Raw genomic sequence first — 26,798 nt, forward strand, 5'->3', positions numbered from 1 at the left:
GACAATATGGGGGAGGGGAGAGATGGAAAGAGAGGGAACCAGGTTTTCCTGGTATCAGGTATTAGCTGACCTCGATTTATAAAGAGTGTGCAACTTGATGCTTAATAGAATTGGGTCTTTAATATTTATATCATGTTATGTAAATGCTGCCCCTCCAAGTACTCTCTTAAATCCTCTTAGCTTGTAAATGACAGCTTTGATTTCTTCAAAAAAAATCTTTCATTTTTCCAGCCAAAGAGTAGTAAACAATAAATGCTTAGTGCCCTCTTTCCATGCCAGCCCCCAAAGATTGAGACTTACATTCTGAAGAGTTGATTGCTGTGCTTTTGAGCTCATTAAGGCCAAGTGCAGCTTAACGGGTGGGGCAAGCTGACGCTGCATCACTGGAGCCAAGGCAGCTCCTGGAAGTGTGCACGGCACGTCCTCTCCGCAGTGCTCAGTAGGTAGGACGAAAATACGGTCTTGCAGGCGCTACACGCGTGGCCCATTTGGAGTGATTAGTGCTACTTCTTCTAGTGATCAAGAGTGTTAGGGAATTAAACTTCCGCCTAAGTGATTTTGGATTCAATTTCTGCTGAAGGGCCCTAAGATCGTAGGAGTGGAACAGGTGGGAGCTAGTGAAACTACCTGTTAGGTGCAGTGAGTCATTTCCCCCCTAGCTACTTGGTGACATCAGTTACTTTATGTCTTTATTAAAAATGTCCCCACTCTCTGGGGCTTTCAGAACACACGCAGAGAAGAGGGAAGAATTAAAAATTAAGCTTGACTCTGGCCAATATGAATCACTGGGTCCTTGGGGGGTGTCATTTATTCAGGAAACGTTTATTAAGTGCGGCCTGTGTGCTAGACCCGTACATTGCACTGGAGTAATAAAGAAAAGGACACCGTGCGTGTCCCAGGGCAGGACTGAGTGTGCCGTGAGTGTGTAACTGGAGAACACTGTAAAACACAAGCAGGGAAGCAGTTTGTCCCAGAAGCTGGGGAAGCCCCTGAGAAGCGCTCTCCTCAGGGCAATTTCTTTGCCAAGAGGTTGACACCTGTTCCCTTTGCTGTATTTGGGCCACAGAGAGCCCTTTGACGTTGGTCAGATGACAGAGCAGTGTGTGGAGTATTTGAGGATCCCTGGCTTTGGCACTGCGCTGGTGGGGGCGGGGTGTGAGCACGCTGACACAGTGCTAAGACTGCCCGGGTCCCTTCGGGGGGGCGTTGTCAGTGGGTCCTGAGAGCATGGGGGGAAATGCAGTGTGTAGGTGTGCCTTGCTAGAACAAAGAAAACAAACAAGACTGGCTTGGTAATCACTTATCCACCTGGACTCATCTATCTAAGACATACCTAAGAACCAAGAAATTTATAGAAGCAATTGAAGCCTTTATGCGCAGATGCATCCACGCAAGGCCTGTCTACACTTACATAAGCGGACTTGGAGATCTAGTTTCTAAACTGCTTTGTGGATTTTGAAAGCAGAAAACTGCAAGAGGAAGAGAAATGTGTATAAAAGGAGTGGCCTCGTAACAGTATGTTACAGTGACAGTTAACAGTTTTAAAGGGAGAAATAAAGGAGATGGAAAACTGAAGGAGAGAAGCTGCAGTCATGCTAAAAGCACACCACCCATTTCGGTGATCAGCAAGCATTTCACACTCATGGGGCGGGGGAGATGGGGGCAGCCCAGCAGTGTCTGGGGTGGAGGGCTGGCATCTGAAGTTTTGAACTGTCTCCCCAGGGAGTTCCATGAAACCTCGTTTGAGTACTTCTATGCCACACACAAGGCAACGGATGACCTCTATTCATCACGAGATGTTATGTTCTGCCTTTAGGAAGACAAATGTATACTAGCTCCTAACATATTCCCTCCCACAATGTTAAAATTATTTTTTTGATGCTTTGAGCATCAAATCCTCAGCTCTTTGAAAAACGTGACTCTTCAGAGTGTTTCCTTTCCTGAGAGATTGACATGTTACTGCATGGGGGAATCACACCACGTAGAAAATACCAATTTTCTATTATAAAAAAGTCGCAGTTACTTTATAAGCAGTAAACTTGTATAGCACTTAATAAATAACACTTTATGTATGTTATTCGGTTATAAAATGTGACTTGCAACTTCTCAGAAACATATCTGAACATCTGTATCACTTTCTGTCTTTATCTCACATTTGCCATTTTTTATTATATTATTTTGTTTGCTAGATTGTATATATAATCCATCTTCCTGGGCAAAAAAAAAAAAATATGTTCTTAATGTTTCTGGATTCTTGTATGTGCATAGCAGGTCTCAATAAATGTCCATTGAATGACTAATAATGAAACAAGCTATGCTGAGCTGTCTAATTAAATTTCCTCTACAGACCCTGTAAATACTTTCCAGTACCGCGCTTCCCCTCCACCCCCGCCCCCCCCCCCCCCCCCCCCCGATTACACACTGAAATCTTCATGGTGTATGAACTGCATTTGATGATGGGAGTTGCCTGAACACTTGAACTGAGTCTTTGTGCCTTTGCTTTCCCCTCCCGGAATGCAAGGGCGGGAGCAGCATCGGGTGTCTGGCCTGTGAAGAGGCCACAGGCTTCAGACGCAGCTCGGCCGTGTGTTCTCACGGTGCGGGTGTTCTTGCCCTGATTGGGTCACTGTGGCGAGGTGGGGGGCTGCCGGGGAGGCATCTATCGCAGCGTCAGGAGGAAGCTCACCTGTGCTCACTCTGTCGTTGGCCGCAGGTGACTGTGGAGGAAGTCATGACGACAACTGCGTACTTGGACCTTTTTCTGCGCAGCATCTCCGAGCCCGCACTGCTTGAGATCTTCCTCCGCTTCATCCTGCTGCACCAGCACGAGAACGTCCACATCCTGGACACTCTCACCAGTCGCATCAACACCCCCTTCCGCGTAAGATTCCGGAGTTTGTTTCCGGAATAAGATCATGAACATTCTCTTTTCTTTCCCCCCTTTTTATTTCTTGCAGCCGTTACCTTTTCTATTTTGCAACTCGATAATGCATCGTGTTCGGGGCCCTTTTGTCAGGCACTTACTGCCGTTCAGAGGACCTTTTCCTCAAAGTGTCTGGGTTGGCACTTTCTTCTGTGGAGCCCGCAGACCGCGCTGCTAAGGGGGCCTGATGCAGGGGCCTGGGGGCGAGCGCGGGCAGCGCTGGAGTAGAAGAGTGTGTCAGTCCGGGTGTTAGAGGCTGTGTGTCTGTCCTCGAGGATTTTGAAACGGAGGTGTGGGCAGTTGCGAATTGAGAAAGTCATTCTTTAGTTTGAAGTTCTGATCAACTTTGAAAATCCTCGTATTTTATTAGTGTTGCCCCCCGCCAGGGGCTAGCTCTAACTACAGTTATTGTTTTAAACGTGAGTAATGATTTCACAATGTGTTATTGAGCTTGTAACATACAGCTGTGATATGTACAGCGGTAATAGCACGAAAGGACGTTAGAAGGAACATAGCTATCTCCATTTCACTGGGCCTAGTTTTCAGTTCCGGTTCAGGAATTTAACTTTCAGTCTCTGAATCTGAAGCGTATCCCGTGTAGCTAGCATATAGCTGGACCTTCCTTTCTTCTCCAGTCTGACAACCTCCGCCTTTTGGTTAAGTCTTTAACCTATTCACAATTACATATTATTTCCATAACTGGATTTTTGTCTGTGGCTTTACTTTTTGTTTTCTGTGTCTCATGACTTTTGGTTCTCCTATTCCTCTTTTGCCGTCTTGTTTGGCATTGAGTAAATATTTCCCCTAGCATGACATTTTCATTCCTTTAATGATCGTTTCACTATATACTTACATTTTATTAGTGGTTTGCTCTAGCCTTACCATATACATCTTAACTTAGCAGACTTCACTTCAGATTTATATAATGCACACAGGATGACCCTTAGAAACAACAAGGTAAGCTTGTGAGACAACGCACTTGCTCTAAAGATAAAAGCTTAAATAGCTACCGTAGTTTATAAAACTGCACAGTGTTGGTCAGAGAGTATAAACCTCCAGTTATAAGAGGAATAAGATCTGGGGCTCTCGTTAACACGACTGTGTACAATACATCACATCCAGTATTACCACGGTACCCTTTCCGATCAGTGTCTAGAGTGCTTGGCATGGTGTCTTTTTATCACTGAGCTGTAGGAGTACACAGAGAGTGTGTGTTGAGGCTGTCGGTCCTCCTGTAGCATCTGGTCAGAACGTCTAAGCCTGTATTGAAGCCATTATGCAGAACCACCTCCTGCAAAATGCCTGCGTGCATCTGTTCCACCTTACGAAGATGCAGACGCACCTGCCCCGAAATTACTTAAGTGGCTGATAAAATGATAAAAGCTTACTCCCGAAAGGGCATGATGATTTTATAACACACCTTTGGGTTTCTTTCCTGTTTATCTTTCCTTTTTGAAATTAAGGGAGTGAAAGAAGTCTTGTCTTTTTTTTAATGGACTTCTTAGAAAAGTATGTTATCACAGCCTGAGCATGACTAAAAACGGAACCAAAGAGAATGTTTGCCCCAAAGCCAGGAGACAGGGCAAGAGGAGCCGAGGCTTGGGGCTGAGCGCTCCCGAGGGAAAGGTGGCCAGGGTATATGCAATTTTCCGTTAGCCCTGCCTTCCAGATAACTGATGTCATGGTTGAAAATAACTTAGGGAAGCAGTTGACAAGGAGACATCTCAAGTGTGTGCACACACGTCCATGTGTATGTACTGGAGTTGTAGGGGAGGCTTTGTCTCCCCTATTTAAAGAGTTGGAGGTATGAACTAGGCATCTTGTAGGAGGGTAATTCTGCAAGATGGTAAAATTCCAGGCTTTCTTTCCTTTTCTTTTTAGGTTGTTTTTCAAGCACAGCTGTCTCCATTTTCCTCCCACCCTCAATCCTACCCCTCTTTGGCTTTGTCCATGGGTTCTTTATACATGTTCCTTGATGACCCTTCTCCTTTGTCCCCTGCCGTCCCCTCCCCCCAGGCTTAGTCTCTCTAATCAAACCCTACAGGAGAGCTGATGGCCTAGATGCACATTCTCTCTGGCAGCACCGTGTTTTTTATTGAAACTACTGAAGAAGAAAGGCCATTTTATTTTGTAATTCCAAGTTATTTACCATCTGTGGAGAGCAGAGCTGTCCCTCCAGTATCTGAAACAGAATGTATTCTTTGCTCTTCAGCTCTGTGTGGTGTCCCTGGCCTTATTTAGAACTCTCATCGGTTTGCACTGTGAAGATGTGATGTTACAACTAGTTCTGAGGTGAGTTGTCATCTTTGTTCTCTTTAAAGAAAAATTCACTCTCTATGTATTTCCCTGGTAATATAAGCTAAATAGGGGCCATGCATCTAAGGAAGAAAGTCATCAAGAAAAGCAACTTAATTTCTGCATTATTTTCCAAGGTTAATTTTGGTTTTACTGTTAAAAGTTTCCAGGGTGCCAAATGCATTATGTTATAAATATGCTCCTAGAAAGAATAGATAGGAAGTTTGGACATTTTCAGAATTATTGTGAACGCTCTCCTGGGCCACGTGTGAATGTGTAGGAAACTAAGGTACATTTTTGGGGGACTGGTGTGTTATTTGGAAATGCTGTTGATACATAATCCCTGTGGCACTTGCGTTGGTAGTGGCGCGCACACACACACACGCGCACACACACGCACACACACACACCTACGATGTGCGGTTCAGTTAAGTTCTGTAAATATTTCATGAGTACTGTCCGTGTACAATTCAGAAGGGAGTAAGGTGTGGAGCAGATGAATTGAAAAGGACTTACATGCAAGGTAGAAAAGGTCTGTCCTTCAGAAGTACAGGTGGGAAGGTTTTCATCAAGTAGCTGGTGGTATTCGATGACAGGTGTTGGGAGTCAGGTGTTGACTACTATTGTGACAACGTTAATTTGGTCATTTGGCAAGGGGACTCAGGACCCCCAAATGCTGTCTTGGCCCAGGTCCGCCTCTCCTTCCACGGTCCCTGAGGGCAGCAGCTGCTTCTGTAAAGGAAGAAAGGGAGGGTTGGCTGGGCTTGTGCTCCCACCCTCCCCTCTGGTGGTGCAGAAAAGCCCGCCAGGGCCCCTGGGCATGCTGGCCACCTGCGCCCTCCTGACTGGGCCTCCCTACCCTTCCTTTGATCCATCTTTGGGAGTAAGGGAGGAAGAAGCCAGAGCTGGGGAGAGGGGGGAGGCTTGGACTGTCCCTGGCCCCTGTGAGTGTGTTGACACCATGAGGGCAGAATTGCTAGGGAGATGGCAGTCCAAGTAAGTGGAACAGAATTTTGAAAGTGGTGGCCATGGAAAAGAAAGGGGACGATGGAAAAGTGTCATCATGGGGACAACAGCAGTGGCACCTCCTGGGAACTAGTTAGAAACGCACATTCTTGGCCTTTTCCCAGATGTGCCAACTCCGGGGCGGGTGTGTTTCCACAGACTCTGCAGGGGCCCTGGTGCCCAGCTGCCTTCGAGAGCCCCCAGCTGGAGGGTGGTGCGGTGAGGCTGTAGCTCCCTGCAAAGGGGGCGACGACAACAGGCTGGGGACGGTGGGAGTGGCACCATGGTGGAGGCATACAGAGTCACCCTTTTATGGGACCGTGCCACCTTTCAATTTTCTAAATTTAAAGCGAGTTTTTGGACTTTTTAGCCATTTAGATCAGGTCATCAGCAAGCACTCTTAGGGCGTTAGGGAAGAACAAATCCTATCACGAGTAAATGCCTGGGATGGAGCATTAGTTGTCTGTCCTAAAAGGATTACTTTAGCTCCCCATCAAGTCTTTGCTGCCAGGACAGAAAGCATTAGCATAGCCAGGATGAAATCCGTCAGCACTATTTGTGAAAGCCTTTTTTCTTGCCAAAAAAGAGATTTTGCCTCCAACAAGAGTAAAACCTGATTATATTTAAATGTTAAAACTCTTGAATACTGCTTCTTGGATGGCATGAAACACAGGTGTGGCTTTTAGTGCACCTGGAAGCCTGGCCCTGCTCAGGAGGTGCAGAGTTCTGATGCTGGGTCACCAGGTCAGGTGGGCCCAGGTGAGGGAAGCCAGTATTTACCTTTACAAGGTGAACTCTCATCGCCTTTGGTCTGCTTACAAAGTGGCATTCATTAAAAACTATCCTTAGAGATACTGGTTAAAATCTGTAGTTTATGAAGGGGAAGAAATCAGCTCATGATTGAAATGTTTGCACGATCAAGTCAGGACTAGTTATTTCCAGGGGAAGGACTAGTAATTCCCCAGGAATTATCAGGAAGATGCCTGAAGGACACGTATCACAGGTTCTGAATAATGGGAAAATGACAGACATAACCACCTGGTCCTAAGCTTGCTTTCTTCTCTGTTTCTTTGGTGATTGATGATGATGATGATGATGATGATGCCTTTTATTGAATACTTTGTTTCTAATTCTGCTGCACTGCCTGGGGAATCCAGAAGAGCAAGAGGGCTTACACAGAAGTTGGGCACATGGTGGACAAGCAGGAAACCTCTACTTCCTCGTCTCCATCTTCCAAACTGCTGATTTCCCCCTACATTTAAAAATTATTTTTAACTGTGGTAAAACATACGTAAAATTTGTCCTCTTAACTATTTTAAGTGCATAGTCCAGCGGCATTAAGCACATCCCCATTGTTGGGCAGCCATCCCCACCGTCCATCTCAGAACTGTTTGCACCTGCGACACTAACACCCCGCATTTACTAAATTCTAGCTCCCCCTTTCCCCTCCCCCAGCCCCTGGTGGTAACCATCTACTTCCTGTCTCTATGAATTTGACTCCTCTAGGGACCTGACATAGGTGGAATCATGTAGTGTTTGCAGTTTTGTACTTGACTGATTTCACTTAGCATAGTGTCTTCAAGATTCATCCGCACTGTGCCATGTGTCGGAATTACTTTTGTTTTTAAGGCTGAATAATATTCCATTGTTTATACCACAATTTTTAATCCATTTGTCTATCAGTGGACACTGTGACTGCTTCTGGTTTTTGGCTATTGTGAGTAATGCTGCTATGAACATGGGGATGCAAGTATCTCTTACAGACCCTGCTAGCAGTCCTTCGACTATATACTCAGAAGTGGCAATTCTATTTTAATTTTTTTATTGTTTTCTATAGCAGTTGCTCACTTTACGTGCTTACCAACCATGCATAGGGCTTCCAATTTCTCCATATCCTCACCAACATTTGTTATGTCCTGTTAAGAAAATGCATATTTTTACTCAAACAAAAATAACAGGCAGATTTGAGGAAGAACCAACTAAATCTCTTAGAAATAAAAACGGATAATTGTTTGGGGTAAATAGCATTTAAGACACAGATTAAGAGAGAATTAATGAACTAGAAGATAGATTGAGGGAGTTCCTAAGTTTGCAGCAGAAAAAGATAAAGAGAGAAAAAACATAGAAACAAGGCTATGAACGGGGGGAGGGGCTAGAACCCAGGGAGAGCCACAGAGTGAGCTGCCGATTGGACTTGACCTATTATGGCTTTGGAATTTGCTACCTCACAAGGTTTTTAGGAGGATCAACTGTAGTGGTATCTGTGAAAATATGTTGAAAGGCTATAAAGTATTACACAAATTTAAGGGAGCAGAATTTTCTAGAAAATACATTTGAAATGAATGAAAACAATATCTCTTTAGAATCTGTACGAAAAGCAAGGACAATGAAAAACCCTTATTCTCTCATTCATTTAAACTTAAATAGGGGTTTTTCTTTAAAACCCTTAAAAAATACCCATAAAACCCATAAAAAAATAGATGTGTAGTCCATCCCTTTGTTGTTGCCAGTGTCATCATTCTAATGTACATGATACATTTGTAGAACTGTGAGGCAACAGAGTAGTGGAGATTATGTGAATCCTTTTAATGGAGTGGGTATGTGATAAATAACTAATAGCTATACACCAGTTTTTGTTGCAGCCCAAATACTCTTAAATATTGACATCTCCAAGTGATAATCCATTTGTAACTGATACTGTAACTGGTTCTTTCATTTAGCAAAATATCAGATAAATAAGCTGAAATAAGCTACTCCCAAAAGAGAGGCTATTTTAGTGAGCAGAAAACCAAGGAGAAATTGTGCATCTCCACAGGAGTGACTTACGATAGACCAAAGGCAGGCAGGAAATGCCGACAAGCAGGGAAGTGACAGATCACCCCATGCGCCTGGTGCTTCCCGGTTTGGGCACGATTTAATTGCTTAGTACTCTGAGTGCTATTATGCATATTCCCGTTCGGGTGTTTCTTTCAGAAGTGCGGGTCCATTGTCAGCTTTATGAACTGCATTGCCTGTTGTGTGCAGATAGAGGCTGTTTTGCTCACAGGGAAGCTGCGTGTACCCTTCAGGAACATTTCCCTCTAGCATGGGAGTAGGTGGAGGAGAGCAAAAAAAAGCCAGCCAGCCTGGGCTAAGACGAATAGGAAAAATATTCCCACACTGTCTCTGAAAACCAAACGATCCTTTTGAAATTCACTGACATTGTTTGTTAGTTTTTGCCTGGTGACGGTGACTCAGGTTCTCATCAGCTCATGAGAAGCACCTTGCTCATGCCATCACACTTCATTGCTTTGTTTTGTTGGTTTCTTTGTCGATGTAGGCGATAAGTATGCCTTGTTATTGACCAGTTGTCACCGCTGGTGATTTATTTTAATGAATGATATCCAGGAAAATAGGAAATAGAGTCTGGGTTGCAGACAGTTGGGGACATAATGAGAAGAGGGGGGAGAAAAGGGACAGTATTTTTTTTCCCTGTGATGTTGTGGGATGGCTTTGAGTAATCTGGACTCCTAAAATTAGATATTTATTACTTTGGGATATTTACCTCTTTATGAATTTAAATCAAATCCCCAAACAAAATGTAGTAAAAATAAAAAGATAGTCTGATGTCAAATGCACCAAATTCCTAAGAGATTTTTCTGCTATCGACGGCCACTTCATTTTGATATTTGACATTCGAGGAGCTTCTGACACTTACTCTGTTTCCTTCTTAAAATTAAAGAGGAGCTGGCATATCACACTATACATGTTTCAGGTGTACAATATAGTACTCACCGTTTCTGTGTCTGTGCTGTGGTCACTACACTAACCGCCACCTGTCACCTTTTCACCTGTCCCTACGAGACTCTCCCTTCTGACACCATCAGTTGGTTCTATGTGTCTACACATTTGTTTTGCTTGTTCATTTGTTCTCATTTTTTAAAACATTGAACAAGTGAGGTCGTATGGTACTCATATTTCTGTCTGACTGACTTCACTTAGCACGAGGGGGATGGACCCCCTAGGTCCATCCATGTTGTTACATGCGGCCGGAGAGCATCCTTTTTCCCAGCTCAGTAGTAGTCCGCTGTGTTCGCACGGCGTCTCCTTTACTCACTCACCCATCGGTCGCCACTGAGGTCACTCTCACAGCCTGGCTGTTGGAAATGAGGCTGCAGTGACCCTTTGTTTTGCTTCCTATCTTCCCCTGTAAATGGCAGGAAGACAGCGGGTCGGTGGAGGGACTGCACCAGCTGCAAGGGGCTTATTCACTTGGACCGACTCTGCCACTTCCAACGTGGTAGAACCTCTCCTTCAACATAGAGGGGGTCTCCCTCCATTTGTTTCACTCAGAGCAAAGTTCTTAGTTTCTACTGAAAGCGTGTATTTGCGAAGTTGCAAATTCCCAATACCTCTTTATTCTTAACATAATTTCAAGCTACCCACTGGTGACATTTGATAAATAGCTTTATTAGGTTTGATCCAGTGTGCCATTTTTAAAAAAATACTTCAAACAAAGAGTGGAAATCTGTGGCTATACCAGCTTAAGTCATGAAATATGCTTGGTTTGAGCTGTAAGTAGTCATTGAGTTCCTGCAGGAGGTGCAAACACTGAGGCGGTTTATTCTTGAATAATTAATTAATGATGGGACTAAGGACACGATACAGGCTATGCAATCTGAGCTCCCCTAGGCCTCATCAGACCATGAGAATGGGAGAGTTCACATCAGCAACCACAGGATAGGTTTCCCCGGCCCACCTCTGCCCCTCACCTATGACCTTGGTCCCTGCAAAGCAGCAGCCATGACTTCTGGAGGTTGCTAAGGGAGGGGTTCATTCACGAACAAGTGTGCCCTCACCAGTTGCCCCTGCAGCCTCTGCTATGGTCTCCTCCCTGCCTGAGGCCACTGTGGTTGGTGCTGCCTCCCCGCCATCCTGGCTGGGCCCTCGCCCCTCCTGGGAGCCGGGGTGCCGGGGTACCGGAGCAGCACCGTCTTCCCTTGTGCCCACAGGGCCAGGGCCGGGCTGTGGTCAGACCAGCAGGAGAAGGCCTCTCTCCCCTGCATCCTCTCCGAGTCACCACAACATCTCTGCGTGGAAAGGTCATTGTGGAAAGAGCTCCTTCGTCTTCTACCAACAGCAGCCATTCCACCCCCAGCAGGGCCAGATACAAGTCCCCAAAGCCAGGCCAAGGATTAGAGCAGACCGCCCCCTGTCCTGCACGGCCCCTTCATGTCCCCGCTCCTCCTTGTAGCCTCTGACTGTCGTGAAACTGGGCTGACGAGGATGGATGCGTTGGTGCCCGACAGTGGGTGTGTCTGGACCTCAGCGACCCTGCTCAGGCATCCAGGGTGTGCCTCTGCCCTGGATTGCGGGGAAGGCCACCAAGGATCACTCCTGCAATCTGAATATTTACTCTGATGGGGATCGAACCCGCAACTTTTCCACCAAGGGGACGACACTCCAACCAGCTGAGCCACACCGGCCCAGGTGTAAATGCCTTACTTTCTTAACAGGGAGAAAGACAATGCTGTTTAACAAGGATGGAGCAGCAGGGATGGAAGTCCCACAGCCAAGCATCCCATGTGTGAGCAGGAGCCAAGTCCAGAGGAGCCTGCACTTAATGGGAACAACCACAGTCTCAACCAACCAGAATGCTTTCATTTCACTGTTTGACTTTCAAGAAAGAGGCAGTGCAGAGGGAAACAGGCTGTGATTAAGGAGTCTGAAAAAGATAAAATGTACAACTTCCAGGGTGTGCCTTGAGGCCTATAGGTACTAAGCCATCTGCCACATCTGTTCATCCAAGTGAGGAAAACCTGTGTTCATGTTGACGGCCGACCCACTGCAGGAGCCCGAGTCAAGGAAGAGTAAAGATTTAATTCTCTTCACGGTACTTCCCACCACACATCTTAATAACTTTCAAGGTAGGAAATGACAAGGTTGCCACTAACCTTCTGTCCCCCAAAACAACCAAGGACTCTGCCCTGGAGGCCTTCCCCGCAGCCTGGGGCAGACGCACACCCTGGACGCCTGAGCAGGGTCGCTGAGGTCCAGACACACCCACTGTCGGGCACCAACGCATCCATCCTCGTCAGCCCAGTTTCACGACAGTCAGAGGCTACAAGGAGGAGCAGGGACATGAAGGGACCCTGCAGGACAGGGGGCAGTCTGCTCTAATCCTTGGCCTGGCTTTGGGGACTTGTATCTGGCCCTGCTGGGGGTGGAATGGCTGCTGTCGGTAGAAGACGAAGGAGCTCTTTCCACAAGGACCTCTCCACGCAGAGATGTTGTGGTGACTCGGAGAGGATGCAGGGGAGAGAGGCCTTCTCCTGCTGGTCTGACCACATTCCGGCCCTGGCACGTACGAGAAGGCAATCAATTGAGGTTTCTCTCTCACATCCATGTTTCTCTCTTTCTCTCCCTCTCCCTCTAAAAAAGCAATGAAACAACTGTCCCCAAGTGTGGGTTTAAAAAAAAAAGAAAAAGCCATTTACACACACTTTCTTCTACCCACGAAGCCCACAGTGTGTTCCAAGCATGTCAGAAAAGATTGCCCAGGTCTTCTTGTCTTCACGGTCATAATGACACTAAGATGCTTTTGATAACCAACCCAAAGCGCTTTGTGTGAAACGGGGCCCAGGGCCCCTCCCCTCGGTGCGTCTTTGGCCCCCACATTTTCTCACGGGTGCTCAGCAGACTACAGGAGTCTGCACTATGCCGTGGTTCGCTGTCCCTCGGTGCCCACTGGGCGTCAGAGCTCCTGGGATGACATTTCAGAATTGTTGAGGGAGGTCCTTGCTCTGAGAGTGCACTGTATTGGGGAGGAAAACGCTGAATTAAGACTGAGTAATAGTGCTTTAGTGGAGGTCTGTGAGCGTAGTGGAGGGAGAGAGTAGCTCTACCTTGGAGTACGGGGCCTGGAGGCTTTCCTGGAGGAGGTGACGCTGACGCTGGAGTTTGTGTGATGACAAGGCGTTTGTCAGGCGGGAAAGGGGAAAGCACCTTCCAGGCGAAGGCTGTGGTGGGTGCAGAGGCACGGAGGCAAAGAGGGATAGTGGATAGAGGGATATTAAGAGATGAGGAGGTTTACGGAGCTGAAATCGTGAAGGCCCCCAAATGCTCTGCACAGGGGTTTGTCCTGTTGGAGGAAAGATGCCCTTGAAAGACTTTATGCAAGTCAGTGAACCCTGGAGGCATGGGTGGGTTGAGAGCGGGAAGAGCACCCCAGGCCACGGCAAGTCCTGAGTACGTCTCAGGAGGTGGTTGACTGGGAATGGCCTTTGCGGAGACTGAAGGCAGCCCTGTTTGTCATTCCAGGTATCTGATCCCCTGCAATCACATGATGCTGAGTCAGAGGTGGGCTGTGAAGGAGCGAGACTGTTACTCCGTCTCTGCGGCCAAGCTGCTCGCCCTGACCCCAGTCTGCTGCTCCAGCGGGATCACCTTGACGCTCGGGAACCAAGAGAGGGATTATATTCTCTGGTCAAAGTGTACTCACGATAGTTCAGGTAGGAACTCACTGGTGCTGATCTTTCAACAGAAGGATGCCCGATTCTGCCCCTCCTTGGGGTGCGTGTCTCTTTGAGAAGACAGGGACCAAGACAGTGAGTTCCGTTGCTTTTATGAACGTCTAGTTGGGGGTCCTTTCCCACACTGTAAGGAGTTATGGACACTTGGTGATCAGTGTTCATCTTTGTGCCCAGCTGTCCCCGAGTCCAGGCTCCCAGGACCTTTATTTTAAGGAGGATTTCTAGTGTCATCCTCAGAATCCAACGTGAAGAGGTGCCAGAGCGTCTTCCCAAACAAACTAGGGGTGAGGCGGCGGAGATGGCTGGGGCAGAGATAGAGGCAGCCCTTGTTTTAATTCCCACAATGGCCCGCGTGTGGAGACTTGCCTGTCCGTAACGTAGCGTTATAAAACTTGAAATTTGGGGTACGGTGACAGCGTCAGATTCCTTTCATTGGCCGAGTGAGGGGTGTTTCACAAACACTCTGTTTTTGCAGGAGTTAGAGCGCGCACTGCTATTGGCCAGCTGCTCTTGATCTTGACAAGTAAAATGGAAACGATCACCTCTGTCAACCCTGTCTCTCTGCAGGCAGCTGCCACAGGGGCACTGGTTTGTGTCTGGAGGTCAGAGGGCTGTTTCAGTTCAGGAAGAGCCTGCCTGTCCCGTGGCCACTGGGAAACGGCCTAGTCCCGGTGCCGACTCAGGTGTTCCAATCTGCATTCCGACACGCCCCGCACAGTGTCATTCTGCGCACCTGCGTGTGCTTCTGGTAGACCGCACGTAGGCTGCTCGGTTAGGAAAGTATCCGCACATCTGGTATAAACCTAATGTTTAGAAAGTAGGGTTGTCTCACTGATTCTTGGTCTTCAAAGGTACAGTCTGTGCATGAAAATGAATCATTTTTATGGCAGAATAATAAACTGGATTTTAAATATATTGTCTTGTTGGTTAAACTAGTGTGGCTCTTTTTTTATGTTCCTACCCAATAGTAACTTTTTTAAAAACATATTTTAAAATTGATGTCTTTTTTATTTTCCAAAAGAGCAGCTGTGGCTGCCTTGCTACAGGACTCAAACTTCGAGTTAGCCGGACAGCTGTGGGTGCCTCCGACTGTCCTTCCCTGTGGGGTCACACTGAATTCTTTGAAGAAGGTAGTCTGCCCAGTGTAGAGGAAAAGAGATGAACTCAGAGAGAGGGGTTGGCTTGTTAAGGTTATCTAGCTGGTAGGGCCTCTGAGCCAAGCTCCATGTTCTCCCCACTTTGCTGCCTCACAGCTGACAGACACTCTGATGGGCAGATGGTTACATGGACAGAAGGTGGGGAGGTGGAGAATGTAATTACTGTGCAGTGGTTAAGAGCTAGGACTCTGACTCTTCAGCTCTGCTACTTTCTTGGGCAAATTACTTAACATATTAAACTTTTTCTGTCATATGTAAAGTAATACCTACCCGAAAGTGTTGTTCCAAGGATAAGTGACCTTGGACGTGTACGAGCTCTTAGAGGGCTCCCTGGCATGTAGTAAGTGCTAAGTAAATATTGCTGGTATCATTGTTTAATGTTTTTTTATTTCATGTGGGTAAGGGATAAACACTAACCTTTTAGCAGGAGAGCTGTAAAAAATGAATTTTGTCTACCCCAATGACCTGAAAATGTATATTCGTAAAGGTTCTGCTCTGGGCTAGCCTGGTGGAGACGTAATGTAGAGACAAGATAACGTAGAGACAAGGAGCTGGCAAAGGGGTGGAACCAGGTGAAAGCAGCATGGGGCTGACTCGAGACAGCCTGTGCTTGACCTGTGGCTCCACCACTGACTAGCTAGTCGGGTGGGCTTTCATCGCTGAGCCTCCATTTCTTCATCTTTGTTAAATTTTATTTATTTATTTATTTATTTATTTTTAGAGAGAGAGGAAGGGAGGGAGAAAGAGAGGCAGAGAAACATCAATGTGTGGTTGCCTCTCACATACCCCCTGCTGGGGACCTGGCCTGCAGCCCAGTCGTGTTCCCTGACTGGGAATTGAACTGTGGTTCACAGCCTGGCATTCATTCCACTGAGCCACGCCAGCCAGGGCTAATTTCTTCACCTGTAAATGGAGAAAATAATATCTGCCATGTAGGTTGTTGTGAGGATTGAATCCGATAGCACTGACGAAGGACCTGCCATGTGGTGGATGTTTAAGAAAACCATAGAATATGTATTTTCCTTGTTTGAGTCCTTTTTTTTTGCTATGCAGTTGAGAACTTGATAACATTTGAAATATTCTTAGGTGAAAAAGATTATTTGGGAGTGAATAGGACTTTATCCTAAGAGACCATTTGGTCCTTCTCAACCTCCCAATGGTTCCCAGGAAGACAGATGGAGTCAATAGGCTTTTCTAAAAACCCCAGGTTTTCTAGAGAAAATCCGTTTCCAGAATTCATGGATTATAGGCCTTCCACCTTAGAGTCGAAGAAAAATCTTTGAAATCGTTACCTACCCCGTGGCAGGCACTGGATTTGATGTATTGCCTGAGGTTGCCATCATTACCACTTATTTCCCTAAGGACCGCCCTCCAATCACAGCTTTCTGTTGGAGACAGCAGTATCTGACCGGCCATAACGGTTCTGTATCTCCTGTAAGGGTAGACTTTCTGTTCTTATCTTTCCTTCTTAAAACCTATGCACTTTTATCATTCAGAAATAATTTTAATCAGAAATGAACAGAACCATGGTAGCTGGTTAGAGGAGGTCTCAGCAGCCCACTGAGCCACATCCTCGCTGCTGCCTTGGTCCCCACCCCTCTCTAAAGTGGCAGAAGGGGCTCGTTCATTCTGACCTGTCTCTGCCTCCCGCCGCAGGGCCCCCAGAGCAGCCGCTCCCCGAGGCGTCCCCTCCATCGGCCTGCATCGTGGAGTGCGGCAAAGCCCTGGACATCAGCTACCTGCAGTACCTCTGGGAGGCCCACGCCAACATTCTCCAGTGCATGTGGGACTGCCGGGCCTGGTCCGCCCTCTACGACGGGGACTCGCCCGACGCGGAGACGTTTCTGCAGACTCTGACAGAGGGGAGTGCTCCCAGCCCCCCCTCCCCCGGGTGCGGGCCCCTGCCACAGCCTCCCAGGAAGATGGGGCCCATGCTGGCGGCTCCGAGGAAGGACAAGAGCCAGACGGACCTGGAGTGGGACGACAGCTACGACACCGGGATGTCCCCGGGGGCAGACATGGGCTCTGCCGGGCCCTACGACAATCTGGAGAGCTCTGGCCAGCCAATGCCGATGGATCCCCCCAAACACATCCAGGAGATGAAGAAGAATGCCATCCTCCGCTTCAAAGGGACCTACATCGAGGAGTCTGACTTTCAGGACGACGTGATGGTATACAGGCTGTGTGCGGAGAAGGACTCTGAGGACGCTGCCAGTTCACAGGAGGAGCCTGCGAGGCCCCCGGCCCGAGGCCAGACCGAGGTTCAGAGCCCGCCCCTGAACAATGGCCCCCTGCCCAGCCCTCAGCCAGGAACAGACTCAGAGGAGGAGCCTAACAGGGACTGCGTAGACACGTTTCCAAATGTGGCCAAGGAACCACAACAGGAGCGGGAGCCTGAAGGAGCCCCAGAACCACATGCAGAGCCAGCGCCCCCTGTCTCTGAGGCAGGGCACGATTCAGACCTGATGGTGATTGACCCCGAGGGGGAAGATTTCATTGCCCAGTATGACCAAATCATTAAGGAACTGGATTCCGGCGCGGAGGGCTTGATGGGACAGAATTTCTCCTCACCTGATCCCTCAGTCCTCGCAAATGAGCAAGAGGGGAAGGAAGACAGCAGAGGCGAAGAGGAGGAGGAGGGGAAGAGGGAGCTGGAAGAGGAGGAGGAGGAGGACTTCGATTCTTTTATAGTGGAGGCTCCTGCCGCAGAGGCCATGCCATCCCCATTCGGGGTGAGAGAGGAGACTGGCTTTGCCAGTCACCGTCCTGTGAGGACTCAGAGCATCCCGTTCACAGGTGACCGTCTTAGCTTGCTTTGTGATTTCTGCTTTGAAAGTGCTTGTACCTATGACAGCGGGAGAGTAAGGTCGGTGGAGGTAAGGCATTAGCTGTTTACCTGACAGAGGAGTGAAAGTATTTTTGTGAAAAGTGGAGACGGGTGATTTCACTTTTATTTTGTTTTGTCGTTCTTGGCAGCAATTGTTGTTTTTCCCCACCAGCAAGTTAGAGGTTAAATTTTACTGCTGAGGAACTTCCCTTGCCGTGCCTGCGATAAAGTAATAGGTCTGATGAAACCACACAAGGAAACCAGGCTCCTTATTTAATAGCCTCCTTTCCTTCAGTCTAATTTATTTTTCTCCTCAGCATTTATTTTATGTGTGTTTTTGAAGTATGCGTCCCCCCCACCCTGCCCATTAGAACGTGTGCCCAGGTGCTGGCTTGCTCTGGGCTGTATCCCCAGCACGTGGCCAGCAACCGGAGCTCAGGGAGGCGCTCGCATTCCTGCTGCGTGCACACGGAGGCCACTGGGTTAGTCGGGCCTTTGCCCGGGAGCTCAGTTCAGATAATCACAAAATCTTCATCCACAAATCAGCATGGCAGACCCAGGTGAACGCCTAACTCTGCTAAAGAATGGGTGATCCACCCCTCAGAGCAGACACGCATCCCGGAGGAGGCCAGGGGCCGGGGACAGAGGTCAGATGAGGACATTGGGGTGGGGATGAGGATACGGAATGGCATGAGGTACCGGCCAGCAAAATCGGAGTCTGCAGATTGTGATGCCGAGGGACCTGGCACAGAGCAGGCTTCATCAAGCTCAGGGGTGGTGGGGCGGGGCCCCCACGTGGTGTTCAGGTAGCACAGGGAGGTCCCTCAAGGAGCCGGCATCACAGAGGGACAGACACTGGCCTTGGAGTCGGACCCAGTCTGGCACTTTCAGCCACGGGGCCTTGGTGTCCCTGACCCTCGATTCTCCCCTGTGAGGACTGAATGTCATACTGGGGCATCATGAGTATGATCCCAGGCAGCCCCCAGCAGCCTCAGCAGAGGCTTGTCCCTCCCTGGGCAAGAGAGACCGAGCTCCCGCCTCCCCGAGTCAACCCAAGTCGAGGAAATCACACTGCCTTCCAGCCCAGCCAGGTGGGCTCACTGTGAGTTCAAGGAGCAATTCCACCCTCCTCCAATATTTATTCATCTATTTACTGATGCCTAAAAATCTATTTAAACTGGGAGTAAGCTTTTAATTCCACAATTAAAAGGCTGGAGGTTCTAGTTGAGATAGCATTTCAGTGCGAATGGCTTTTAATTAAAATTCAATCAGTCAGTCAATCATAAGTAAAAAGGATTAAACAATCTCAATTTTCCCAGTTGATGGGGGGCGGGGGGAGGCCACTGGGAGGAGGGGTGGGGAGAGCTCAGTGGAAGGGCCGGAGCGGAAGTAATCTGCACAGGCCGTTTTGCCTGAAGTCTGCCCTGTTCTCTGGAGCATCGGGCCGCTGGCTAATGACCGTCCTTCCTTAGACGCCAGCTTTCTTATAAAGAAGCTTCATCCCTGGGAAATATGTAAATCGAGGAAACAAAGGATAGCTTAGGGCCAAAAAAAAACCTAAAAAAAAAAATCCAACTAATACGATCCCTTATTAAATAACATCAGTATTTTGCCTGTGATACACCTGAGAGCCTACAAAACAGTGGGAGTTTTCTGATACACGGAGGTGGTTTCCACTCGCACTTGCCTTTTTCTCCTTTGAAACTTGTACACAGCTTCAGGAGGCATCTTGACTCTTTTCAGGTTCGGGAGCTTTGTAGCTTCCAAACTCCCGAGCACGTCCTGCGGCATTGGGCTTCACGTCCACCTGCTCAGAGGTCCTGGATTCCGCTGCAATGGGTTTGCCTCTCAGCAGAGTCGAAGATTCCATTTCATCAATCTAACTGATTTTATTAGCAGCCTTTGCTTGGCAGGTTCTAGGCTAGGTACTCAAGACACAAAAATGGAGGTGTTTGCAGACTTCTACAGGAGATATCAATAAAGGATCGTGCTCTCTCAGTGAGAGATGCATTGTTCGTCACTGAACACCCAGTCCTGTGGGGGCCCAGAGCAGGGCGTGGGGAAGGCTGCACGGAGGAGGGACACAGACAGTGGATGGAGCCAGGGAAAGGCCTGAGAATGATGGTCCAGGCCGAGGACACAACAGGCAGAAGAAAATGAGACGGACGAGGCACAGGCTCTGACGGGGCAAGGCTGTGTGGGCAGGAGGAAGTGTGCAGGGGTGTGACTGGGTCCGTGTGTGAAAAGGCCAGGCTTGGGGTAGCAGGGGGAGCACTGGATAGGGACAGGGAGGTGCCAGGACTGTTGTCGTCCTGCTGGAGTTCGTGCCGGAGTTCAGAATGCACCAAGGCTGGGACCCGGGAATTCTGCTTCCAGGAACAGTTTCATTTCACACTTACGTGCCAAGACGTATGCTCAGAGATGTTCACGGCAGCGTTGTTTACAACGGGAGACGACTGGAGACAGCTGCTGTCTCCCTGTAGGAGACGGTTTTTTCTAAATCAGTTCCCACGGCAGCTGGGTGCATTCTGGCCCTGATGTGGATGAGAGAGCTCTGCACATGCTCATGAGGGACAGTCTCCAGGATATGGTGTTTGTGGAAGAGCGAGAAGCAGAGCCGTGCGTAGAGAATGTCATCATTTAAAAAAATGACAGGAGATACAGACAGACTCACGCATGGTCTCACACTCCTGAGAGGCACGACAGTAGCTGGTTAAGAGTACAGGCACCAGAAAGAGATGGCCTGAATTAAAATCGGGGCTCTTCCAGTTACTAGCTGTGTGCACTTGGCCTTTTGCCTCATCTTTAAATGGGGAAAAGTAATAAACATACTTCATAGAGTTGTATTTAAGTTGATACAAGATTAAGTGCCTAGTATATTGCCTGGCACATATGTGATTAATAAATGCTTTTTAATAATAATTCAATTATTATTTAATTATAGACATAAAACATTTCTGGAAGAATACACTGGAATCTGTTAAGAGGGTTGCCTCCAGTGTGGGGGTCTGTTTATTTTATACTACTACGCTGTTTGAAGGAAAAAATGAAAATCATTTTAATCTCTACTGACATAGAAAAACTATCATTGAAGTCCAGACAAGAGATGACGAGACGTCACCTTGGGCAGTGCTGGCAGTGGAGGGCGGAGGTGAAGGACCGCTCTCGAGAGCGATTTCCAACCTGCCGATGGCAGAGTTGATGGCGGCTCTGACCCTGAGTCAGGAAGTGAGGGGGCCTAGAGCAGAGAGAAGTGGGTGACAGGGAGGGACAGTGGAGAGAGCGTCTTAGTTCTGAAAAATTAAATACGTTATGGCTGTGGAGTTCACCTGTCCTCCTAGAAGAGAGGGAAAAGCCCATCCTCCATTCTCCATACACACCTGTGGCTTTCTGAATTGTAGCTGAGTTTTCTGATTTTCAGCTGCTTACCAGTTTCCCTTAGCAACTGCTATTTTTTTTTTTAAGCCTTACCCGAGGACATGCTTCTCAGTTTGAGAGAGAAGGGCCAGGAACGTGGAGGTGAGAGAGAGAAGTAGATCAGTTGCCTCTTGAACACACCCCTATTGGGAACCAAACCCACAAACAAGGCATATGCCCTGATGGGAATTGAACCCATTAATCTACGGGATGATGCCCCAACCAAGTGAGCCACACCAGCCAGGGCAGCAACTGCTTTTTGCTATGTAGTAGGGTTTTTTTTAAGTAGTAGAGATCAACTAAGTATAAAATGGGAATTTCCAAGGGTTTAATATATACTTCTTATTGTACATGGCTAAGAAGTTGTGATTAATGCCATTATTGGGTTATAATGACAGTTTTCTGGCCTTGACCTAATATTCTGTCATTCAGGTGAGGCAGTGATGGCGCTCTGCACAGGTGTGGGTGAAACTGGGCTTTCTTTCTGCCCTTGTAGAAGTGAGGGGCTGTAGATGGTCTGCCCTGGTCACGGCACGGGCGGCAACTGTCATTCATGTTGTGGGATGGCCAGATGAGGCCGAGTGCAGCCTGGGATGGTGCCAGGGTGCGGGCGAGAGGGGATGGGGTGAGGCTGGGTCTGGGGTTGTGGAGGGTGAGGGCGGTAGCCTTCTTGTGGATCTTCCTGGAAAGCTAGAATTGCATTGTGACTCTCTTAGAAGAGTTAGTGGTTCTTGATTGGATTCTGGGGTTCTTGATGGAACCCCACCCAGTTGCTTTCAAACTAGGGGTCTAGTCTAGAGTTTCTGAATATGTTTGGCAGACTGCCATGTTGTTTTGCAAGCAGGGGCTCTCCAGAGGCTCTCTATGCCGGGAGGTCATTGACCTGCTGGGTCACGGAGCGTGACGGAGGAGCTCAGACCCCCATCCCAAGGAAGCGAACATGGAGGCCAAGTTCAGCACATAATGTGCCTTTCCTGGGTTTTGAGGCCCCTTAGAGACATGCTTTGTATTCCTGGCGACAGGACCACTGCCATTACCTGTCACTCACCTGCCTGGGTGAGAGGTGGCGTTTGGTGTTCCATTTCTCATTCCCAAGGACTCCGAATGAAGCATCTGGTGATGAAGTGTGTTTTTGATAAACTCCTGTTAGTGGTGGTGACGTCTCATAAGGCACGTTTATCCATCAGGGGATACGTGCTTTGTTACAAATATGCTGCAGCATAGTGGCCTCATCCAAGCTCCACTGGGGGGAAGACGAGGCCCTCATTGATTTTGCTTAATGGACCACTTTTATGGTAAAAACAGAAAACAACTTCCAGTAATTTTATGAATGCCAGATTAACTTTCTTGATTTTTTTTTCCCTGTCTTCAGTGAACTCAAATATAAAGCATATTAACTTTCTGGTGACCCAAATTAGTTGAAGCTCTTTTTTTCTTAATTTTTTTTTTATGAACTGCTTTTTTAAAAAAAAAAATGAAATATGGATTTTCTTTTTTAAGGAACCTGTGACCTACCGAGCTCTCTCCCCCCAGAACAAGTCCCTTCTCTCCCCCCTCCCACCCGAAAATGGAAGTGTGGTTAGCAAGTTTCTCAGGGTTCCTCAGATGACAGCCTAGCCTCGTTTACCAGCACCTGTCCCTCCCTGCCCTTCCGCATGGTGACATTTGACAAGACACCCTTTCTCACAGTGCTTGTTGGGGACAGACACAGTGTCCCTGCTCACAGCGTTACTGTTTGATAGGCATATTTCATGTGTGTTTGGCACTCGTTACCAGCAGAGAGTCTTTGTTACCCAAACCTTTGATGACTGCCTCCACTGTGTGCACGGAGCCCCCAGCACGCCGCAGGATGAGCCGCGAGTGTCATGGTTTGGGCACTGGCAGCACCAAGAAGTACAGAAACAGGGAACGTGTATTTAATTTTATAAACGAAATCGTCCAGGTCTATGATAATTTTCCAAGTGTTAAAGCTGCTCCTGGAGCCAAAGCATCTGCTCCTGTGCACATCTGTCTGCTTCCTTTTCGAGGTAGCGGTTTGTTTTGTGTTTGGTTTGGCGCAGGAGAAGACGGGGTGCCACTCCCGGGTCTGTGTTGGATTTGCACCTGCTGGGGTGGAGGTTAGGGAGCTGCGGCCCTAGGGCCCAGCCAGCCCTGACACCTGGTGTTCCCCCCGCAGGCCCCTTCATCAGCGTGGTGCTGTCCAAGCTGGAGAACATGCTGGAGAACTCTTTGCATGTTAATTTGCTGCTCATTGGGATCATCACGCAGCTGGCCAGCTACCCCCAGCCTCTGCTGCGCTCCTTCCTGCTCAACACCAACATGGTCTTCCAGCCCAGTGTCCGCTCTCTCTATCAGGTGTGTGAGCTGAGCCCGCGCCCTCCTTCCCTGTGGATTTTAGGGATGCTGATGAGCCGGGCTCCTCCTCTTCTTCCCCAGTTATTTTGTTGTTTTTAAAAATTCCTCTAATTCATTTGCTCTCCTTTCTCATCCCATGTTGCTAGTTGTGTGTAGATTATTCTAGACAAACCGCAAAGCTTCATTTAGTTTGCTGTTTCGAGGTGCCCTAGCAAAACACCCCAGCAGTTAAAAATGAGTGAATGCCTAATGTAATAGTTCCTGCAAGGGGGGGAGGGGGCCGGACCTGAAAGATACACTGGTGGCTGAAGGTGGAATTCTGCTTGAAGCATTAGCACCACTAATGTTGTTTCTGACAGGTCCTAGCGTCTGTGAAAAACAAGATTGAACAGTTCGCTTCTGTGGAGAGAGACTTCCCAGGGCTCCTCATACAAGCCCAGAAATACCTGCTCTTCCGAGTGGACGTGTCCGATGTGACACCGGAGTCACTAACCAAAGGTAAGCCAGGTTTCTCCCCTGCGTGTCTCCTTCACCTGCCTCCTGGTTTGGGTTCAAAGATGCTGCATAGGCTCCTGGGCTCTAAAAGTATCTAATATTCAGTATCTTTTCGTTTTAACCCAACAGTGAGGAGGAGCCTCCTGCTGGTGTGCATAAGCCTAAAGAACGGTGTGCCCTGCCCCCACCCAGCCTGCCCTCACTTTGGAGGGTCTGGCGGGCACGTTCTCCCAGTGTCTTAGGGCCAGAGCGATGCATGCGTGGCTGCCAGGCTGGAAGAAATGACTCGGCACCCGTGGGTCAAGGAGGCGTTCCGTGCACAGCCTGAGCCATTTCTGGGCCAGCTCTGCCCTGAGGAGGGCGTCTGGTCTCTTCCTCATGTTTTCAGACTCTTGGGCCCCAAATACATGCGCTTTAGGGCTCTAGAAAGTAAGACCTGCTCATTGGGACTGGGAGAAGTGAAGTGTATGCTCAGCTTGAAATTCCCGAGAGTGACTTTTCATCAGTTCAAGAGGCGTCCCCCCCCCCCCCCGTGTCCCCCCCCCCCCCCCCCCCCCCCCCCCCCCGGGCCTGGCGAGGTGGGCGAGGTGGGCGGGGAGGGCGGGGAGGGCGCTTAGCAGGGGAGCTGAGGATGGTCGTGCTGGCCTGCTGGCCTGGGTGGGGGAGGGTGCACAATGCTGCTTGGCTTTGTTTAAGCTCAGTGTGGACAGAGTGAATGGCCACTTGTCCTCTGAGCTTTGACCTTGGCCTTCGTGAGTGCAAATCAGGAAATGCCCCCTACTGCACCAGTGTTTGCTCATCTCAAAACAAGTCAGGCTTGTCTGGGGCAGGTGACCAGTGGCGAGAGTGGGGCTCTCAGTGCTGGGCTGAAGGTATGTGATAGAAACTGGCTTGAGAGTCCGAAATGTAACCCGGGTCAATGGTTAAATCCTGAAAGGAAGCTGGAGAGATCCCAGGACTCAGAAGGCTTGACCTTGCCTTTGTGAAGCTATTTGTTCTTAGTCACTTTGCCTAGTGGGGCCTCAAGTGCCTTCACTCTTAAATGAAGGATTTGTTTTCCATCTCTGAAGTCCTCTGTGCCCATAGAACTCTGGGTGTGAAGAGCCTCTAGGGCACTGCAGGGTGCATTTTGCAGGAAAGGTGGGCCTTGTAAGGGGTGTGGGAGGGGGCGTGGTGCGAGGCTTCCAGCCTGGGCCTTGGAGGAGAACAGGCCAGGCCATTCATGGAGGCCAGGAACCCCGCATCTCTGCAGGAAGGTGGACTGCAGGCCCACGTGGCCTCTGTAGCCACTTGGACAGCAGGTGTGATAGCTGTGCTCCCCTCTGAACAGGGAGTGGGTTGCATAACTCACCCTGTGGGAGAAGGTGCATCGGAAGTCAGCCTCTGTGCACGACGGACCACTGCGCCAGCGGTGGCGTAGAGGCAGCCATTGGTGAGGACTCGGGAGTCTGTGGCTGCATGGGTGTTCTGATCCGGGCCAGACTTGGCTGATTTTGGCTCGTGTATTGCTGTCACTTGGTGTCTGGGATGGCCCCTGTCATATCGGAGGCTGCTGGGTGGGGTGACAGGTGATGGGGGAGTGGGTTTCTCACCATCCAGCAGGTTAACGCTGCTCGTCAATGTCATGGCCACAGGGTTGCAGAGAGCGAGCAGGAACATACAAAATCTTTGGAGGCTCTGTAATTCTGCTGCCTTCTGTGGGTGAAAGCAAGTTCCTGGGCCTGCCTGGGATCGAGAAGGGAGCAAAACCCCCACGTGTTGTGGGGAAGAGCTGCAAAGAATTGTGGGCATTCGTGCAGTCTACCAGTCAGGAGGTGACTTCAGTTCCCTTACATTGCACCTCCGGCCTGGGCTTCACTTGGGCTTTACAATTTGTAAAGTGCTTTCCCAGACCGTCAGTTTCTATTTTTAAACAGCCCAGCACAATGGGCAAGAAAGGTACCGTTAGGTTCATTTTCACATCAGGAAGCCGACCTCAGGGGCCCAGGGTGGCCAGGTGAGACCACACAGCCCAGGTGCCTGAGACTGTCCTGCCTGGGTCACAGGGCCCAGCGCCCACTGACTTCGGGGGTTTTCCTTGACGAGAGGTCCCTGTTCTGGGGATGGATGGCAAGGTCACTGGCTGCCAGGCGGGGTCCCAGCGCAGCTCGTTCCCACCACGGAGGTTCTCAGTGAGCCACCTGCGGCTGGAGCTTCTGAAGGTCTGTGGCTCTCGGGGGGACTTTGACTTGCAGGGCTTCTCTTGGGTTAGACGACTTTCCTCGCATGGACTCTTTCCACATTAACTTCCGAACTTCCGTCAGGTGAGCAGAGTGACTCCCCTCCCTCAACCTGAAAGAACTCCGGACTCACAGGAGAGAGTGGTTCCTGTGCGCTTGTGCCACATGGCTTCGGAGGCCCTGGGTGTGAGGCGACTGCCTATAAATGAGTCGAATCCAGGAGCCCGGTTCTCTTGGGGACACAGAACAATTTATACTTAAGAATCCTGGTAAGAGGCCAACGACTAGGGTTTCCAGCCTCTGTGTGCTCTGGGCTTTGTCTAGCATTGCTGACAGGGAGAGGAGCATGTAATGATGTCTCTCCTGCCTTCTGAAATCTTTCCAGCACTAGTCTGGAAAACGCTGCTGCAGCTTTTCAGACCCTGGGCATCATTTCAGAAAACCACCCTGACATGGATTTGTGCTTCCCTTCCTCCCATCCCTCTGAAAAGGTGCTCGGGTGCACTAGGCCCTGGGTGAGGGGCGAGGTTAGGCACCCGCAGCCAGGACGGCCCCATCACGCAGGCCTGGCGTTCTCGGCCTCCTGGCAGCCCC

At 49.0% G+C, this 26,798-nt stretch overlaps 1 protein-coding gene across 8 annotated transcripts in view; it reads left to right on the plus strand.

Annotated features, from left to right (window-relative positions):
• The window catches only part of FHIP1A (FHF complex subunit HOOK interacting protein 1A), a 187,839-nt gene that overhangs the window by 157,448 nt on the left and 3,593 nt on the right, over positions 1 to 26,798 (plus strand). For all 8 annotated transcript variants that reach the window (XM_045202366.3, XM_024568967.3, XM_024568968.3 and 5 more), the window contains 6 exons: positions 2,714 to 2,881; positions 5,136 to 5,215; positions 13,523 to 13,713; positions 16,548 to 17,687; positions 23,312 to 23,490; positions 23,850 to 23,988. In XM_045202366.3, coding sequence (XP_045058301.2) covers positions 2,714 to 2,881; positions 5,136 to 5,215; positions 13,523 to 13,713; positions 16,548 to 17,687; positions 23,312 to 23,490; positions 23,850 to 23,988 — 1,897 coding nt within the window. The remainder of the gene's footprint in view (positions 1 to 2,713; positions 2,882 to 5,135; positions 5,216 to 13,522; positions 13,714 to 16,547; positions 17,688 to 23,311; positions 23,491 to 23,849; positions 23,989 to 26,798) is intronic.

The sequence above is a fragment of the Desmodus rotundus genome, chromosome 9 (assembly GCF_022682495.2).
Source record: "Desmodus rotundus isolate HL8 chromosome 9, HLdesRot8A.1, whole genome shotgun sequence".
Classification (NCBI taxonomy): domain Eukaryota; kingdom Metazoa; phylum Chordata; class Mammalia; order Chiroptera; family Phyllostomidae; genus Desmodus; species Desmodus rotundus.